Source organism: Dasypus novemcinctus, chromosome 25 (genome assembly GCF_030445035.2).
Source record: "Dasypus novemcinctus isolate mDasNov1 chromosome 25, mDasNov1.1.hap2, whole genome shotgun sequence".
Taxonomy (NCBI): Eukaryota; Metazoa; Chordata; class Mammalia; order Cingulata; family Dasypodidae; genus Dasypus; species Dasypus novemcinctus.
Genome location: NC_080697.1, coordinates 21,300,876 through 21,320,820, shown reverse-complemented (window position 1 = coordinate 21,320,820; position 19,945 = coordinate 21,300,876). Strand labels below are relative to the sequence as shown.

The following is a 19,945-nucleotide window of genomic DNA, read 5'->3' as shown; positions in this document are numbered from 1 at the left end:
CCTGCGAGGTGATGTGGCACCCGCCCCCCTTCCTCCCCCTCCTCTGACTCAGAATGCTCCCACCAGTGCCCTCCTCACGCTCCCCAACCACACGCCGGCCCCAGGGCCTTGGCAGCCGCTGAAGCCTCTACTCAAGAACCCTGCTCTCCCAGGAACCAGCGTGACTTGCTCAGTTCATCCGGGCCTCTGCTGAACGTTTGCCTCCTCAGGCTTCCTCTTAGCTTCCCTACCTGAAACAGAAACCCCCGTCACCCTCTGTCTCCCGACTTTAATTGTAGCACTTACTCCGGGCATTATAGACGGGCCTGTTTACTGTCTGTCCCCTCCACTCTGCGTCAGCTCCTTGGCAGCGAGGACTTCATCTTTCTTGTTCACTCCCAGAACGGGGCCTGGCACTCATGGTTTTGTTGATTGCATGAATGAGGGCATGGAAAGTCTGGAGAAGGAAATGACCTTGCCTGGCTGTGGGGTGTAGGACCAGGGGTGGTTTCAGGAAGAAGGTACATCTGAGGAGGACTCTGAGGATGCACCATAGTCGGTGAAACATCTGAGAAATGGCCTCAAGGTCACTGCCGTCACAGGCTCCGGAATCAGAGCGGAGCCGAGGCCGTACAAAGACAGGGCCCTCAGGTAACGGGTGTGGAGGGCCCAGTGGCTGGCACGTCCTGGTGTCCCTGAATGGCCTGAGTGCTCTGGGCCCCGGTGATGGGATTGAGTCCCCAGCAGTAATGGGGTTTGCCTTGAACTCACGCCAGCTCCAAGTCACCATCTCCAAGTCTGCCCAGGAGAAGATGCGGCTGAAGCAGATGAAGGAGATGGAGCTGTTTCGGAGGGTGAAGGAACCAGAGAGGGAGCTGGCTACCCAGAGCCTGGCCTCCCGGAGAACCCTGGCCAAGGAAGGTACTGGCTGCCTGGAGGTAGGGGTCTTCCCTCAGGCTGGGGAAGCACCTTGGGTGACTCCTGGGGCCTCAGCCTTCAAAGGAGAGGCTGTCCACAGCTCCCATCCTCCCTTCCTAAACTGGAGAGGTGCCATTGATGGGTCCATCTCCAAAGGAGGGCATGGGGGAGGCGGGCGGGCGGGACCGGCCCTGCCTCAGGATTTTCTCTGCCTCCACAGGCCTCCTTCCCCTCCGGGGCAGCGGGACCCTGTCTGTCCCCACGGGGCTGGGCAGCCCCCGCAGAAGCAGCCTCGGCGGCGTCCTGAGGAGGCGGGCCAACAGGTCGTCGCTGCCCAGCATCCCCGTCAGCAAGCAGGAGCCCAGCTTCGCCCGCCACGCGTCAGGTGGGGCCCGCACCCCCTCCCTGGGCTGCCTCGGGGTGCTTTGGGGCGAAGGCAGCCAGGACTGCTCTGCTTCTGCCTGTTGCCCGGGTTAGGCGAGGGGGCAGCCTGGTGACAGGGGAGGGGGACTTGCCCGAGACAAGCAAACGGTGTCTGGGACTCAAGTGTCTGTTTTCTGGGCCTGGGAGCCAGAAGGTCACCCCCGGGGACTGTGGGAGGCTGGGCAGGTGGACCAGAAGATACTGGAAACCAGCACCCTTTCCCAAACACCAGGAGAGGGTTCTGGGAAACCTTGATTTCCTGCCTGTTGGCTCTTCAATGTCAGGGCTGGACAGGGCTGGGTACCTCTTTTTTTTTTTCACATATTGGGCATCCATGTGAGATTTTCTTTGAAAAGATTTTGCTGCTAAAAAATGCTTGGAAACAATCATCCTGGTTCAGAGTTTCCTTAACTGTGGGATGTGGGTAATGATGGCACAGCACTCACTTGGATGCTATAAATGATTTCCACTGGCCTCTCTTTTCACTTCTCTTTCTATCCTTTTGATTCCACAAGGGAAAAAAGTCCTAACATGGTGTTACCCTCCAGCATTTCTCCACCGTGGATGAACCCCTCCATCTCCCTGCCCCCTTTTAACAAAGAGAGCCTCTTCCAGGCTCAGAAAGATAGGAGGCTGGCAATAGCTTTTTTTTTTTTTCTTTTTTAAAAAGTTTTATTTAAGGAGTTGTTATTTACAGCTATTTTAGCTCACAGAACAAAAATCTAAACCACTTTAGATTAAAAACATTTTGTTTCATAGCTTGAATTTGTTGTTATAATTTTTATGAGTATACAACTAGAATAATTGATCAGACAACGTAATTATAAACTTTGATAAAATAATTACACAAAAATTATTGCATATGTTCATCTTAAAATATAGATGAGAGCAGTTATGGTGTTTTGAATAAAAATAATGTGAAACTGTCTCTTAAACTCAGTGCACCCTCTGAAGACAGTGCACCATAGTAAGTTTCAGGATGGGTTAAATTCGCATCTTTTTAAAAAATTTTTAATGTATTTTTTATTTAATTTTAAAATATACATAGATCACGTGACAATCACTTTATAGCTAAAGTTTATAGCATTTTATTTTTTCTCATAAATACATATTTTATTTATGACATAATATTGGTGTACCAATTATAGTTTTGACATAAATTTTCCCTTTAAAATAAATAAATTCAGGATTTGAAAAAATGGGTTTATTTGAAGAAAAGTCCAGATAGTGTAAATATAAGAAGAGATAATTCAGAGATGTGGCAAAAACTCATGAAAGTGGTGATTGAATGGTTGACACTGGGAAATACCAATCTGTCTCATCCAACCTACTCATGTGATAGACAACAGAACTGAGACCCACGCCAAAGTCCCTCAAGGTGATGAGGTCCCCAGAGGGTGAAGGTCTCTCAACTCAGTGTGGCCTGTCATTGCCTCTCATGATTTAAACTGCAGACATATGTCCAGGTGGAATATAAGACCCACAGGGGGGTGGGATTGTTGCAGTTAAAAAAATAAAGAAGTGTGGAGTGGACATAGCTCAGTGGTTGAGTGCCTGCTACACATGTACGAGGTCCTGGGTTGAATCCCCGGTGCCTCCTAAAAAAATAAATGAATAAAATAAAAAATATGTATATATGCCAACAATCTCCTCTCACAACTTTCACTGGAAGCTGAACTTCCTCCTTCTCTTTCCTTATGGTGAACAAAGAATTGCTTACGTTGCTTTATAATTTGGACCTGCTTTTACTTTTTGGTCTGGCTGGAAAGGATATTAATTCTGGATGATTAATTTGGGTGTCGTCTTGTTTTTCTTAGTAAATCCTGTGAGATTCTTGTGTCTCAGGAGATCTGGTTGGTTAGGTGAACTGAGCTGTCTACTAAACTCCTGTTCTGTACATGCAAGAAACATTTTCCCCACAGAGGGTTATTTCCTTAGGCTAGAGTCTCAGAATGGAAATTACTGGGCCATAAGGTATAAATACGAACATATCTGAGCAGGGGTCCTGCATAGCAGATGGGCAAAAGTAAAGGCAAACCTACCCTCAAGAGGCTAGAGGCTGGCGTCTCTCTGCTGGTGCCTTGTACGTGTGTTTTAGAGAAGCTGTAGTTTGACAGAAATTCCCATATACACCCTTCCTCACACACAGTTTCCTTATGATTAACATTTTGCATTAGTGTGGTCCATTTGTTACCATTGGTGGAGCAATATTATTATAATTAAATCATTAACTAAAGTCCCTAGTTTACATCGGGGTTCTCTCTGTGTTATACAGCTCTATGGATTTTAAAACTTTTTTATTGTGGTAATACAAATATGACAAAATTTCCCATTTTAACCACGCGTGTGGGATTTATTTATTTTCTAATGTGCATTGGTTTTTAATTCTGGGTGGACCCTGAGTGTCACAGGGTGAGGTCGAGGCAGAGGCTGGCAGGGTTGGAGCCTGGCTTGCTCTCCGTGATATCAAAGCCTCTGCAGAGGGCCGCAGAGATGGCTTCTACTTCATGCCCGTGGTATCCAGGGAAGGACACAGCGGTCGGCTGTTACTTCCTGCCACCACAGCGTGAGCTAAGACGAGAATCCAGGAATGTGGACTTTAAAGAAACAATGTCCTCAACTCGGATTTGCCCAAGACCCCCCTGGATACTCAGCAAAATCATCCCCAAAGTTTTAGAAATGGACAGTGAGGATGGTAGCACACCATGGCAAATGTAATGACCAGCACTGAATTATAGATGTGAAAGTGTTAAAATGGGAAACTGTATAGTGTATATATGTTACCACAATTAAAAAAAAAATTTTTTTTAAACCCGTAGATCTGGAAAAAAAATCCTAGGGAGATGAACTTCTGATTAGAACTATCTGGAAAGTGAGACTTGGTAGCGGGAGCCCTGGAGTCGGAGGAGACCTTGTCTTGGCTCCACTTTCGGAGCAACCGAGGGGGGGACGGGGTGTCCCCAGTCTTTTGAGGCCTCTGATACCTTGACTAGTTAGGGCGTTGGAGCAGGTAGATGGCCTCTAAGCTCCCTTCCTGTTCTCATCCTGGTGTTTCATGATTCTCGCAAACGTCCCCAAGGAAGGAGAGCCTAGAAAACGTGATCTGATCTCTGATATCGTGGCCGCATGTCGGCCATGTGGGTGCCGGTGAGTCCCACTGCATCTTGCTGGGCCTTTTGCTTGTCCTCTGCTGTCCCACAGCATCTGCCTTTGGACCACTTCCCTGCTCATGGGCATCTTCACCAAAGGGTGGGTGGTGGGGGGAAAGGAGAAGAGGCTGGCCACACGGACTTCTGGATGGGGAACGGGGTAGAGTGAGTCGAGGATCCGCGGTCCTCCATCGAGGCACCCCAGGCTTCCACCCGACCACAGCCACGGGGGCCTGGGGGGTGAGCCGCTGCTTTCGCGGCTGTGCTACACGACGCCAAGAAGTGCAGTGCCCAGCAGCCTCCTCTTTATAATATGATGATCGAGTTGGCCATGGTGGGAAATGCTGGACAGTCGGGGGTCTCCTTGGCTTCTCGGGTCTCACCAGCCCCCAGGTGAGGGGGGTCCAGGGCCGTGGGCCAGGCCCCCCAGTGGCCAGGTCCTTGCCTGTTCTCCTGCCATGCGCTCTCTTCCGTGGTGCAGCTAACTCCTTACCTGCGGTGCTCACGTTGGGGTCTCCCGAGTGGGAAGAAGAGGAGGAGGAGCTGGGCCTCAGAGCCTTGAAGGAGTTGAGGCCTTTCTCGAACCCGGAGCTGGGGCTGGTGGAAGCCCTGCAGTGCCTCAGCAGCAGTGACTGGTGAGGAGACCCTCCACCTGCGTGCTCCTGCCTCCCGCCGGCCCTCCTCTGCCCACCCCTCCTGTCCTGGTGGAAGGAGGCATGTGGGGTGGGTGGGGGCATTTCTAGTTTCCCGGGTCTGCCCTGGACCCCTCTGGGGCTCACTCGGGCCTGGCCCAGCAAATATGAAATTGAGTCCACACATTTGAGTTGTGGCAAGGTGATGACTGGGGGTCCCAAACGTTGGCGGGAAGCCCCTCTCCTTCTCTCGAAGGCAGCCACGTTCCTGGCACATGTGGGCCTGCGTCCAGGCCAGAGCAGAGGGCGGGCTAGGGGCCTCAGGAAATGGCTTTATTACCGAATTGCAATAATTGATGGCCCAGCATTACCTGAGAAAGCCCCTGCCTTGGAGGCCAGCCAATCCCACCCCGCCCTGGGGGAGAGAGAGGCGAAAATGTGGGCTGGGGAGGGAAGGGGCTTCCCCACGCCCGCCTGCCTGAGAAGGCCTGGACGCACTTCGCAGGCAGATGAAGGAGAAGGGCCTGGCAAGCGTCCGGCGCCTGGCGGCCTGCCACTCCGAGGTCCTCGCCGGGAGGCTGCACGAAGTGTCCTTGGCCGTGACTGGAGAGGTGAGGCCCCCTGGTTGGCGCGCGCTGTGCCCCCGTCCCCACTCCCCGGAGTGGGCAGTGGCAGGGTGTTCCGGGCCATTCCCCAACCTCAGGGCGCTTGTAGCAGTTCCCAAGCCTGTTGTTCTCCCCCCCAAACCCCCGATCCCTGGGCTGGGCTTGGCCAAGGCTGGACCCAGAGGAGCAGGCAGAGGCATTGATCGCAGGTGAGGGCGGCACCTGCCCTTGGGGACGGGCGGCTGCAGTGCGGCAGGCGAGGGATGCAGAGTTCGCCACCTGGGCTTGGAGGCCCTGGACTGCCCTCAGCTCTGCCCCTTCCTGCCTTTGGCCTGGGTTCTTAATTTCTTCTTCTGTAAAGCAGGTGTTGGGGAGTCGATGTGGCTCCAGTGGTTGAGCACTTGCTTCCCACCTGGGAGATCCCGGGTTCAGTTCCCGGCACCTCCTAAAAACAAAGACAAACAAGCAAAACAAATGGAAAAAACAACTCAGGGAAGCCGATGTGGCTCAGTGGTTGAGCACCAGCTTCCCACATATAAGCTCCCAGGTTCAATCCCCAGCCCCCAGTACCTCAAAAAACAAAACAAACAAACAAAAAACACAGGTGTCATACACCTACCTCTCACAGTAGTTGTAAAATTCAAATTAGACATTGTTTTTTTTCATTTTTAAAAAAATTTATTAAAGTATATCACTCAGACATAAATATACATAAACAATAAATGTATAGTAATAGTTGTGAACTTACAAAACAAACATACATAGCATCATACAGGACTCTCATAACTCACCTTACCACCAATATCTTGCATTGTTAAACACTTTAAACTAATGATTAAAAAGCGTTGTCAAAATATTACTACTAACCAAAGTATTTTTCCCCAATCCACTCTATCCTTATTATTTTTATGTCATTATATATGAACATACATAAACAATAAGTGTATAGTAAAAGTTGTGGACTACAAAGCAAACATGAAAAACATTATACAGGGGTCCCATATATCAACCCTCCACCAATACCTTGCATTGTCATCAGACATTTGTTACAGATAATGAAAGAATATTGTCAAAATCTTACTAGTAATTATAGCCCTTGTCTTACATTTGTTATATTTTCCCCCCAACCCAGCCTATTATTATTTTTTAAATATATTTTTTATGACAGAAGTTGTAAACTTATAAAACAATCATGCACATGTGCAGAATTCCCAAACAGCCCTCCATCAACATACCACACTGTGGTGGAACATTTGTTACAGATAAAATAATATCATCTGATTGTTACCATATCCATAGTGTACATTTGGCACACATTCTCCATACTGCCCCATTAGCAACACAGTACATCTTTGGCACAGATGCAAGCATATAACATTATTACTGCTAACCACAGCCCACAGGTCACTCCAGTTGTATTTTTCCCATGCTTCTCCACATTCCTACCACCCTGCAATAGTGATGTACATTTGCTTTAGCTCACAAAGGCACACTTGCATCTGTACCATCAAGCACAACTCTCATCCACCTCTTGGTTTACTCTGCTATTCAGTTCCTAGATTATTCTCTAGCATTTTCTCAATTGGCATTTACATACCTAGACTACCATTTTCAGCCCCATCCCCACTTATAAACTAGCTTTCACTCACTATTTGTTACTATTCACTCTATACATTTCCATATTTTTACATTGAAGCTAATTAAAACTTCTACATACATTAAACATCAGTAGTCCATTTCAGTCCTCTTCTTATCTCCTTTAAGAATCTACCACCTACCACCAGGACTTGAAGATATTTTCCTACAATTTCTTCTAGAAGCTTTATGGTTCTTGCTTTTATATTTAGGTTTTTGATTCATTTTGAGTTAATTTTTGGATAAGGTGTGAGAAGGGGGTCCTCTTTCCTTTTTCTGGTTATGGATATCCAGTTCTTTCAGCACCATTTGTTGAACAGTTCTGCCTGAGCTATGTGGGTTTGACAGGCTAGTCAAAAATCACTTGACCATATCTGTGAGGGTCTGTTTCTGAACCATAAATTTGGTTCTATTGGTCTATGTGTCTGTTTTTAGGCCAATACCATGCTGTTTTTACCACTATAGCTAGGTAATATAATTTAAAGTCTGGAGATGAGGGTTTGCTTTTCCTTTTTAAGATGTTTCTGGCTATTCAGGCCCATTACCCTTTCAAATAAATTTGATAATCATGTTCTCAATTAAAAATAAATGCTGGTAGAATTTTATCAGGATTGCATTGAATCTGTATACCAATTTGAGTAGAACTGACATCTTAATGATATTTAGTCTTCCAATCCATAAGCATGGAATGTTCTTCCAGTTATTTAGGCCTTTAAAAAATTTTTTTAACATTGAGTTGCAGTTTTCTGAATACAAGTGATTTACAATGTTGGTTAAGTTAATTCCTATTTGAATTTTATCTGTCATAATTTGTTTTTCCCACTATTTTGACACTTTTGGTTACTTCTATTGATATAATCTTCATTTCCAGACTCTCTTTCAGGCCTTTCTCTCCTGTCTTGTCTTTTCAGGCTCTTGCACACCCTTCAGCATTTCCTAAAAATCTGGTCTCTTGGTTAGAAATTCTCTCAGTTTCTGTTTATCTGTGAATATTCCAATTTCACCCTCATTTTTGAAAGACAGTCTTCCTGGATATAAGGTTCTTGGATGGAAGTTTTTTTCTTGTAGTATCTTAAATATATCACACCATTCTCTTCTTGCCTCCATGGTCTCTGGTGAGAAATCAGCACTTAATTTATTGGGTACCCCTTATATGTATGCATTGCTTTTCTCTTGCTATTCTCAGAATTCTCTCTTTGTTTTTGGCATTTGACATTCTAATGAGTATCTGTCTCAGAGTTGGTCTATTTGGATTTTTTTGGATGTGAGTACATTGTGCTTCTTGGACATGGACATCTATATCCTTCAATAGGGTTGGGAAATTTTCTACCATTATTTCTTCAAATATTCCTTCTGCCCCTTTTCCCTTCTCTTCTCCTTCTGGGACACCTATGACATGTATGTTTGCATGTCTTTTGCTGTCTTTAAGTTCCCTGAGACCTTGTTCAATTTTTTTAATTCTTTTCTTCATCTGTTCTTTTGTATGTTCACTTTCAGAGGCCATTTCTTCAAGTTCACCAATCCTTTCTTTTCCCTCTTCAAATCTGCTATTATATGATTCCAATGTTTTTTTAAATTTCATTTATTGTGACTTTCATTCCCATAAAATCTGCTATTTTTCTATGTATGCTTTCAAATTCTTTATCCTTAGTCTCTTTAGCCATCTCATTGAATTTATTAAGGAGATTTGTGTGAACATCTATGATTAGTTGTCTCAACTCCTTTATGTCACCTGGAGGCTTATCTTGTTCCTTTAACTGGGCTATATCTTCCTGTTTCTTTGTGTGGATTGTAATTTTTGGTTGATGTCTTGGCATCTGGCTTACTAGAATATTTATTCTGGGTGCAGATTTTCTCTTTAGTTTAGGGCTTCCAGCCCTTTCTCCCTTGCTGGTTGTGCAGTAGGAGCCAAGGGTGTACTTGGTGCTATAAGCTGTGGAGGCTCAAGCTGTCCTCATTGCCCCAGGGACCGATGAAGCTTCTCCCAACTTTCTCCTTTGCCAGGGGTAGGGACAGAGGCATACTATGTGGAATACTCCAGGTTGTGCAGGCCTAGATTGTAGTTGCTCAGAAAGACTGATAAGACTTTGAGCCCCTTTCTCCCCTGCCTGGTGTGGGGATGGAGCTGCAGGTGTGGGCAACATCTATGCAGTGCGGGTCCAAGATGACCGCAATTGCCCCAGTAGACTTCCAAATATTCAGTCTGCTAGCCAAAGGTACCTGCAGTTACCTGGACAGACTGGTGTGGGACCAGCCAGCCTCTACCCTGCAGAGGTGGGACTGAAGCCTAGGCTAGGGCTGCAGGCCAATCTGGGTGAAAGAAACTGATTCCTACAATCACTGTGATTTTTGGTCTTGGCTTCCCCCAGGCTGGGGATGGAGTAAAAATGGCAGCTACCTGTCTCTTTCAGACTTGAACATATTACACCCCAGCTGTTCCTAGGGCTATACCTTAGCCAGCCGAGTCAACTAATCAGTAGCCAAAATCAGTGGCCAGCTGTCTCCTCCTCCCCTGTGTTTGGGAAATGGAGCTTCCAGTTCCAGCCACAGAACAGCTCCTGGGGCAGCTTGGGCTGCCAAAGAAGGACAATCACCAGCCTCCAAGGCTTGGCCAGTAATTTCCCGGAGAGGCTGGCACAGGTCCCCCCAGTTTCCTCCCTCCCAGAGGTGGGGGTGGGGCTTAGGCTAGACCAGCAATTTGGTCTGGATGGGAAGAAGCCGGTCCCCACCAGCACTGTGATTTTCAGTCTGACCCACTTACCCTTGTGCAGATGCAGTTAAGATGGTGGCTACCGGCTCTTTCTGACTTGGACAGGCTCAAACTTCAGCTGTTCTCAGGATTATACTTTAGCCTGCTGAATTTACTCATCAGTAGCTGAAACTGGTGTCCAACCATCTCTTTCTCCCCCGTTTTGGGAAAGTGAAACTTTCAATTCCAGCCACAGAACAGCTCCCAAGGCAGCTTGTGCCTCCAGTGGAGGATGGGCACCAGCCTCCATGGCATGGAGCGCTCTACACACGAATTTTCTCTGGGCAGTCTCCTCCTTCCAATCCTTCAAGGATGTGGCAGGATGCTCTTCTGGTCTCCTGGAACCCCGAACAGGTGCTTCAGCTAGTTCCAGAGAGCTCTGGGTGTTTGCTAACTGCTTTGTAGCAGGAGCTGACTCTAGGAGCTCCTTACTCCACCACCATCTTGCTGGTTCTTGGACATTATTTTTTGAAGTGCTTTGAAGAGTAACTGTTGAACAAGTATCAGATGATGTCGATAGCAATGTAATTAAAAAGGAGAATAATAAATGATGATAATGATAGCACTGGTTGCCACCATAATGATAAAATGCAACTGTTTGTCCAGGGTGGCTGCAGGGTTTTCACTTCCAGCTTGGCAAGGCTTAGGCCTCGGGCTGGAGGGGACCATGCAGCTCCCAGTGCAGGGAATGTTCCGGGTCCCTTGGCAGGGCCCCATCGTCCTGGAGGGTCCCTCTCCCCTCTCTCTCCAAGGTCACCAACCTGCGCTCCAAGGTGTCCCGCCTGGCTATCGGCACCCTGGGGGACCTCTTCCGGTCCTTGAAGAAGGATATGGACCAGGAGGCGGAGGAGATTGCCCGCTGCCTGCTGCAGAGGACAGGCAACACCAGCGAGTTCATCCAGAGGGCCGCCAGCCGCTCCCTGGGCGCCATGGTGGAGAGCGTGACCCCTGCCCGTTCCCTGCTGGCCCTCACCACCGCCGGTGTCTAGTACGTGGTGCCTCTTGTTTGCAGGGTAGGGGTGGGTAGGGGGGTGAGGCAGGGGAGAGGCCCCGGGAAGGGAGGGGCGGGGAGGAGGCCATGGAAGGTTCTGGAAGGTTCTGGTGGGAGTGTTGGAGGCAAAGGTGATGGTCCAGAATGAAGCAGCCTCCAGAGCAAGCATTTCCACGTGTTTCAGGGGAGCTTCTGGTGGGCTTCTCTCCCATCTCCCCCAGGGCTGGGCTTGAAGGCAAGAGGTGCCGGATATTTCCAAGGCTGTGATAATGGCCCCTGCGGGACACCGGGCTGCAGAGGCCGCGAGTGCCCCTCTCCCCAAGGATGGGTGTGTTTCTTTCTGATGAAATCTGAGCCAGGCAGGACTTCTAACTCCTCAGCTGGCACCACTTCCCCTCCTGGGGGCAGGTCCTGGGCTACTGTGGGGCCTTTCCACAGCCAGACTTGCTTTCCCCTTAAGGGAAAACCCAAAGCAAAACCAAAACCATAAGTCTTTCCCCAGCCCTCTGCACCCAGCAAACCCACACTCAACCTCGGCCATCCAGTCATCACGTTCAAGCATGGGGCTGCCCGTCTACACCACAGGCACCTGTACCAGTCCCCAGACCTCAGCTAATTGTGCCACCACAGAGTGGTAGGGGCTCCAAAGCCACACTGCTTGGGTCCACACCCCCGAGGGGCACTAACCTCTCAGCGCCTCAGTGTCCTTGTCTGTAGAATGGGGATGTCAGTGGTGTCTGGGTGTTAACGAGGGGTAAATGAAAACAGTGCTGCAATTGAGAGAAATGCTTTGCACTGTGTTCTGGAGCCCTCCCTTTGCCTCTGCTGTGTTTGCAAAATCATGATCATAATAGAAGCTTGCGGGGTTGATGTGAAACAATGGCTGAAAGGTGCTTAGCACAGAGGTCATGCATGCTCAGGATAAACTGAGGCAGTGACCATGGTCCAGAACCAGGCCAGGAATCGCGGGGGAGCCCAGAACAGGGCTCTGCGCCCTGGGGGACCGTGCTGAGATGCAGATTCTGGGGCAGATGCTCATAGTCGCTGGCGCAGCAGGGAGAGCCCAAAGATCCCCTCCCCTTGCCAGTTCTTTGTGCTCCACATGGGGTCAGCGTTGCCTAATGACCCTGTTTGAGAAAGCTGAAAAGAAAGCAGTGGCAACCTGATGGGTTTCTCTTGCCCAGGCTCAGCTTCCACCCGCTATGGTCACCAAATCACCCGCTCATTCCCTCTCCCTCCTTCCGGGGTCTCAGATCATCAAGTCAACAAAGAGTCGGCTGAGTGTCAGGCATGTGCCAGGCCTCTGCTCGACTCTGGGGATTCATCAGAGGGTCCACCTGGGCCTGGAGCTCACATTCCCCCGGAGAAGCATATGGGAGCACTTGAACTTCCCAGTGGACCAAGGCTGCGCTGCCCCAGGGGGACCGTCTCCCCCTGACTGGTAGGGCTGGAGAAGGAAGAGCAGACATTGATGGCAAGGATTTCTCTAGAAAGAGAAAAGATAGGGACGCGCTTCTAGCCCAGGGAGGCATTGAGGACGTGGCTCTGCCTGCCCCACTGCCAATGCCACCCATGGACCTGTTACCAGGAAGAGCTTGTTCTTTATCCCCCACGGCACAGATTCCGGAGCCCACTGCTGGCAGGAAGCGTGGATCTGCAATGGAATCCATGTATCTGTCTGGAGACCCCCACGCCCCATGACTTGGCTGACCATGATGCGTTTCCTTGCAGCCACCGAAACCCCTTGGTCCGGAAGTGCACCGCCGAGCACCTCTCGACTGTCCTGGAGCAGATCGGTGCTGAGAAGCTTCTCTCGGGGCCCAGGGACAGCACAGACATGCTGGTCCACAACCTGGTGCGGCTGGCTCAGGACTCCAACCAGGACACCAGGTAATGGCAGGGCCGGCACAGACGAGGCACCTGGCATTGTGCAGGGGGACAGCGTCCTTTCCTTCCAGCTGCCCTCCCACTTCTCTCCCTGTGGTCATAGCCACACCCCTTCAGGGAGTGGCTGGTACTCCAAGCCACCACTTCCTCACCTTCCACTCACCCCTCCACCCATTGCCCCCTGGCTCTTATTCCTGTCCCACCCCAGCTCCATTCTTTGTCAGACCAGCCATCCTTTCTGGAGATAATTAATGAGTATTCTTTTTGTTATTGTGGCTATAGCAGTGAATAAGAAAAATAGGTCCTTGTTCTCCTGGAGCTTACCTCCCACTTGGGGAAGATGCATCATAAATGAACAAATAGAGTCTTATGATCATTTTAGATGTGGTTAAGGGATATAAAAGCGGCAGCGGGGAGGGGGACCCAGGCAGATGTAATGGAGAACAGAGACAGGGTTACTTTAGAGTGGGGATTGAGGCAGGTCTTCCTTTCAGAGTGAACTTTGCACTGAGAACTGAGTGTCTGGAAGGAGTCAGCTCTTTGAGGCTCTCGGATGAGAGTATTCTGGGCAAAGGACATGGTACAAGGAGGGGAGTGGAATTGGAGATCAAGGAAGGGGAAGGCCAGGGTGGGTAGGTGAGAGGAGGTGGTGGGTGATGAGGTCAACAGCCTTGGAGCCTTGGACTTGGGATTTTGGTTTGGGTGTGGTGGAAAACGACTGGAGGATTTTTTTAGGTGTTAGAGGACTTTAAGCAAGAGAGAGAGGAGATCTGATTGTCTTCACAGCATGGGTAGGAGTTTGGCTCATCACACTCCTCAGCTCAGGCTGTATTATCATCATGTCTGTTTGGATATGAGGGTAAATGACCAGTTCACATATGCCCATTCCCACTCCCACTGGAGACGGTGCCACAGGTAGCACAGCTCCAGAGGGCACTATCCACCCTGCCTTCGGTGTTGCCTCCGGGGCAGTGAATTCCCCTGTGGTGTGGTTGAGTGCCGCACCCTGGCCGGGGGCAGTGAGTGGTATTCTTCCCAGTGTCACCACTGCACACAGGGTTGCAAGGAAAGTCTTTCTCTGGATCCCCTTCAGAACATGTCTTAAGATGCAAGCCCAGGAACTGGACTGCTGGGCCAGGGGTGTGCATGGACTTAAATACAGCCAGAGCCTCTCCAGGACACTGTACCTGTCCAACCCCTTCCAGCAGAGCACAAGGCACCTACGTCCTCAAGGTCTGCCTAACTCATAGCGATATCTGCTTTTCCAATTTTTGTCACTTTAATGGGGAAATGGGATAGCTCCTTGTCATTTGGAGTGCTTTATGATGAACGGTGAGTTTAAGTGTTTCTTGATATACTTGCTAGTGTTTTGACTTATTTTTTAAAAAACTGCTGAGGCTGCTCAGTGGAGGATTGATGGGGCGGTGGGGCAAGAATGGAGGAGGGGCACGGGTGAGATGGTTACTCCATGGTTCAGACCAGAGGTGCTGGAGGCTAGAATCAGGGAGAGCAGTGCAGGGTTTTGGATACAATTTGAAGCAGAACAACAGGATGTAGGTGATAAGGAATCAAAGAAGACTACTAGGTTTCTGAACTGTACCTCTCTGTGAATGATTTACTGAAGTGGCGAATATTGATAGAAAAGTGAGACTTTGGTTTATTTGAGTTTTTCTTTTCTTTTGCTTTTATTAGAGAAGTTGTGAGCTTACAGAACAAGCATCCATAAAATACAGGATTCCCGTACCTTGCATTGGTGTGAAACATTTGTTACAATTGATGAGAATGCTCTTTTATAATTGAACTATTAATTAAAGTCCATGGCTTAACTTCAGGTTCAATGTTTGTGTACTGTAGTTCCATGGAATTCTTTAAAAAATTTATTCTGTTGCTGTATACAGAATCTAACATTTCCCCTTTTAGTCATATTCAGATATGTATCTCAGTGCTGTTAATCGGGTTCACAATGTTGTGCTCCCCTCAGCATTACCAAAACATTTCCATCATTCCAAATAGGAACGCTATACATTTTAAGCTTTAACTTCCCCTTGCCTATCCGTACCTCGTCCCCTGGTAACCTCTATCCTAGATTCTGACTGTGAGTTTGCTTATTCTAATTGTTTCAAATTAGTGAGATCATACAGTATTTGTCCTTTTGTCTGGCTTATTTTACTCAACATGATGTCTTCAAGGTTCATCCAGGCTATCACACATATCAGGACTTCATTTCTTTTTATGGCTGAATAATATTCCACTGTGTGTGTATAGATCACATTTTGTTTCTCCATTCATCGTTGATGAACACTTAGGTTGCTTCCATCTTTTGGCAATTGTGAATCAGTGTGAAAATACTTGTCCAAGTCCCTGCTTTCAATTCTTTTGGGTAGATCCTAGTAGTGACATTGCTGGGTCACATGGCAGTTCTATACTTAGCTTTCTGAGAAACTGCCAAACTGTCTTCCACAACGACAGCACCGTTTTACATTGCCACCAGCAATAAATGAGGGTTTCTAATTCTCTGCATCGTCCCCAACATTTCTTGTTTTCTATATTTTTAAAATAGCAGCCGTTCTAATGGATGTGAAATGGTATATCATTTTTTTAAGGTGGTACTGGGAATTGAACCTGGGACCTTGTATATGGGAAGCAGGTGCTCAACCCTGAACTATGCTCACTCCCCCGCATTATTTTTTTTTTATTTCTCTCCCCTTCCCCCCCTAACCCTCCCATTGTCTGCTCTCTGTGTCCATTTGCTGCGTGCGTGTTCTTCTTTGTCCACTTCTGTTGTCAGCGGCACGGGAATCTGTGTTTCTTGTTGTTGCGTCATCTTGTTGTGTCAGCTTTCCTTGGGGGCGGTGCCATTCTTGCGCTGAACTTTCTTTCACGCTGGGCGGCTCTCCTTACAGGGTGCACTCCTTGTGCGTGGGGCTCCCCTAAGCGGGGGACACCCCTGCATAGCAGGGCACTCACTGTGTGCATCAGCACTGCGCATGGGCCAGCTGCACACGGGTCAAGGAGGCCCGGGGTTTGAACCGTGGACCTCCCATGTGGTAGACGGACGCCCTAACCACTGAGCCAAGTCCACTTCCCCTCATTGTGTTTTTGATTTGTATTTCCCTGGAGTCTAAGGATGTTGAACATCTTCTCATGTGCTTTCTGGACATTTATATATTTTCTTTGGAGGGATGTCTGTTCAAGACTTGCCCATTTTTAAATTGGGTTGTTTGTCTTTTTATTAAATTGAAGAATCCTTTATATATACTGGTTATTAACATTTGGTTGTCCAAGGAATGAACAAAATTCCACTTATTCTTGCAAAGCAACAGATACTTTACCTGACCTAGGAAAGGAAAGTACCCACCAGGAATCTTACCCTTCATTTCTGAAAGGATTGCCTTTCACACATGGGGCAGTATGATGAAAGGCCGGAGAAATTGCCAGTGTTTTCTTTTTCTCCTTTTTTCTAGGGGAAAGTAAAGTAGTGGTGCTTTTTGCAATTGATGAAGCCTTAGGTTGAGTGAAATATGACAATTCTGGCTGCTTCGCGCTCCATTTCCAATCAGCCACCAAGGCCTCCTCAACAACCCTTGAGCCTGACCACCTCTTCTTGCCCCCACACTATCACCTTACTTCAGACCTTCATCATCTATTGCCTGGATTATTGTGATGGTCTCCTAACAGGTCTCCCGCCCCCTAACCTTGTCTGCACTGACCCACCCCCACACTGCTGCCAGAGATAGTTTTACCAAAGTGCAAATCCCGTTGCCTGCAGGCGAAAGCCCAGCCCCCTGAGCTGGGCCCTACCTTCTCCTCCAGCCCATTCTCCTCCTTCCTCCCCCCCAGCCTGCTGTTTCCAAGCACATGCCTGCTGACCCGTCAGACTATGTTATGGACCCTGGAATGGTCTCCTCCTCCCATTTACTCATCAGTCCCACTCCATGTGTGAATTCCTACTCATATTTTGTGTCCTCCATGAAGTCCTTGATTCCTTCCTCTGCCCCCCCACTGTTCGCCAGGAAGGGCTGACCACTTGCTCCCATGCCACCCCACTCTGCTTGTCCTCAGATTTCTCAACACCCCACACTTGAAAAAAGTTAAGTGTAATTTGGTAGAACCATTCAGTGGAATATCATGTGCCCCTGAACAAGAATGTTTATGAAGACCTTTGAATGACCCGGAAAGATGGTTAACCATAAAGTGAAAAACAAAAAACAGGAGGCAGGTTGTAGATACATTCTGATATCAACTACACATGTATACACACATGGAAAGAATACTGGAAGAAAATATTAATAATTAATAATAATTGATTTAATAGTTTTTTTCTCTTGGCAGTGGGAATCTGGAGATGTTTTATTTTTTTATGAAATTTTAACTGGATAAGCATACTTTCATAATTAGAAAAAACGTTAAAGACTGTTATTATTAGAAAACTGATGTAAAACTGCAAAGCAAATTTATGATGCCTTTCTGTGACCACTTCTTTACTTGGCTCTCTTTCTCCTCTGGCAGGTTTTATGGCCGGAAGATGCTGAATATCTTGATGTGTAACTCTAAGTTTGATGCCTTTCTGAAGCAGTCCCTCCCGTCTCATGACTTGAGGAAAGTCATGGCAGCCATTAAACAGCAGGTGCCTTGGGCGTGAGCGTGAACAGGCCACTGTCTTTTGGGGCTGGGAATCAAGGCTGAGCCTGGCAGCCCCCACATTGTCGGCCAAGGGAGTGGAGAGTGGATTCCAGGGGTTCTAATTTCATCCCTGACTCCTGACTGGGGGGATGCAGGTGATCCTTTCCCCTGTGCAAATGCCCGATTCTGGCTTCCCTGCCAGTGCTCCTTGAGCCTCTGAGTCCTCCTCGTCTTCATCTGCTAAATGAGGATCTTGACCCTGCGCCATGGACCCCAGCCCGAATGCTCTAGGGCCCTGGAAGGCTCAGGTGTGGCCTCGGAGCCCTCCCAAGTGGAAGCATTACTCCCTTTGTTATGGTCTGCTCCAATTCCTTTGAGCTCATGGGCCCCATGTGTTTTCAAGGCAACAGAAGAGAACGATGAACTTCCATCTGCCAGAGGCCGCAAGGTGTCCAGGAGCCTGGTGGTGTGTGAGAACGGGCTGCCCGGCGAGGACAGGTAGGGCAGCCCCTGCCTCTCTGGGGCCCCCCATCCAAGAGGGCAGTTGTGTGCCCCTGGCCAGGGGTGCTCTGGGGAGGCTGTGTTGGCCTGGGTGGCCACTGAGGTCTAGTTGGGTCAGTGGCACCAAAGGATGAATGGAGAGGATCTGTTCCCCTGCCTCCCCCAATCTCAGGGAGACCCAATCCTGGGTGTAGGAGCATCTTCTGGGAGAAGTTCTCTGCTAAGTGGGTGCAATTCCACGGGTATGGGAGGGGGGGGTGAGGATGGGGATGAGCTGTTGGCCGGACTCTCTGTGGGAGCTCAGGGCTTCTCCATGCACTCAGATCAGCAGGTCCTCTGATTTGGAGATGGAGCTGGGACAGAGTTAGATGAGAAGGAATGGGCTGGGCTGCGTGCCTGGAGGGTGGGTGCTGCGGGGGGGCGGGGTGGGTGTTAGAAACCGAGGATGAAGGGGAGGGTCACTCCCATGCTTGAATGCCCTCTGAGATGCCCCGTGAGGAGCTAAACTCGGCAGGGCCTATGGGGAAGCCCCTGCCACTTCTTCCAGAGTAACTCGCAGCCCTCTCCCCCCAGCAGCCGGCCTCAGCCTGCCCCGGGCAGCCTCGGGTCCTGCCCCCTCACCTCCAGTCTGTCCATTGTCCCTTTGCTTCTGCTGGCCCTTTGCCCAGGGTCCTTCACCCCACCCAGAACATCCTTCCTTCTACGAGATTCAGCTCACTTCCCCTTCCCCCAGAAGCTCTCTCTCACCCCTGGCGCCTGTGTCCTGGGCAGGGCAGGCCGTCCCCATTTTCATACCTGTCAGTTCACTGACTTCCTGTTTCCTGTGAGCTCTTCAAGGCCAGAGGTGGCGTCTCTCATCCCATTGTTCTCAGGGTCCAGCGCAGATCCCCGCACTCAATGAGCAGAGTGGGTCAGAGAGAGAAATGCCACTGGGTGCTTCCGGGGGTGGGGGTGGGGGGACCAGGTACAGGGCGCGAGCTCAGCCATGCAGGCTTTGAGCTGGGGTGAGGGGCTAGGGCTGCTGTCATGATGGCTGGAATGGGCCAGGAGGATGTAATGGGCATGTGTCCCAACCCAAGGGGACAAGGCGTCTTATTTATTTATTTATTTATCTTTTATTTTTTTAAAGACACATAGGTCACACAAAATGTTACATTAAAAAATATAAGAGGTTCCCATATACACCACTCCCCACACCCCCCCCCTCCTCCCACATCAACAAGTTCTTTCATTAGTGTGATCCATTCATTGCCTTTGAGTAGTACGTTTTGGAGCACTGCTGCCCTGCATGGATTATAGTTTACGCTGTAGTTTACACTCTCTCCCAGTCCATTCAGTGAGGTATGGCAGGATATTTAATGTGCTGCATCTGTCCCCGCAATATCATTCAGGACAACTCCAAGTCCCAAAAATGCTGCCATATCACACCTCTTTTTCCTTCTCCCTGCCCTCAGCAACTCCAGTGGCCACTTCCTCCACATCGATGATATAATTTCTTCCATTGCTAGAGTCACAATAATTCTGTAGTAGAACACCAGTAAGGACAAGGCTTCTTAATGTGTTCCCCAGTCCTGGAGGAGGCCGAGCACAGCCGAGACAGCCAGGGGCAGGCAGCGGCGGGTCACAGCCACCAAGCTCTCTCCCCACTCCAAAGATTAAACATGCCTCAATCAGCCTTTCCTGGCTTCCCGCCCTCCGAGCCTTGTGTCCCCCCATTCTTCATTTGCCTTCTGGACAGGAGAACAAGAGGGCAGAGAGAGAGAGCCCTGACCTCTGACAAGGGGACAGGGCTGGCTCTAGGGAAACATATGTTGGCCCCAAGGAATGGGATTTCCAGCGTCAAGGCTGGCGTG

At 49.0% G+C, this 19,945-nt stretch overlaps 1 protein-coding gene across 2 annotated transcripts in view; it reads left to right on the top strand.

Annotated features, from left to right (window-relative positions):
- Nucleotides 1-19,945, top strand: part of TOGARAM2 (TOG array regulator of axonemal microtubules 2) — a 77,909-nt gene that overhangs the window by 43,625 nt on the left and 14,339 nt on the right. For both annotated transcript variants that reach the window (XM_058287799.1, XM_004452339.5), the window contains exons 9-16: nucleotides 756-900; nucleotides 1,118-1,282; nucleotides 4,951-5,104; nucleotides 5,607-5,712; nucleotides 10,843-11,078; nucleotides 12,813-12,971; nucleotides 17,478-17,595; nucleotides 17,995-18,089. In XM_058287799.1, coding sequence (XP_058143782.1) covers nucleotides 756-900; nucleotides 1,118-1,282; nucleotides 4,951-5,104; nucleotides 5,607-5,712; nucleotides 10,843-11,078; nucleotides 12,813-12,971; nucleotides 17,478-17,595; nucleotides 17,995-18,089 — 1,178 coding nt within the window. The remainder of the gene's footprint in view (nucleotides 1-755; nucleotides 901-1,117; nucleotides 1,283-4,950; nucleotides 5,105-5,606; nucleotides 5,713-10,842; nucleotides 11,079-12,812; nucleotides 12,972-17,477; nucleotides 17,596-17,994; nucleotides 18,090-19,945) is intronic.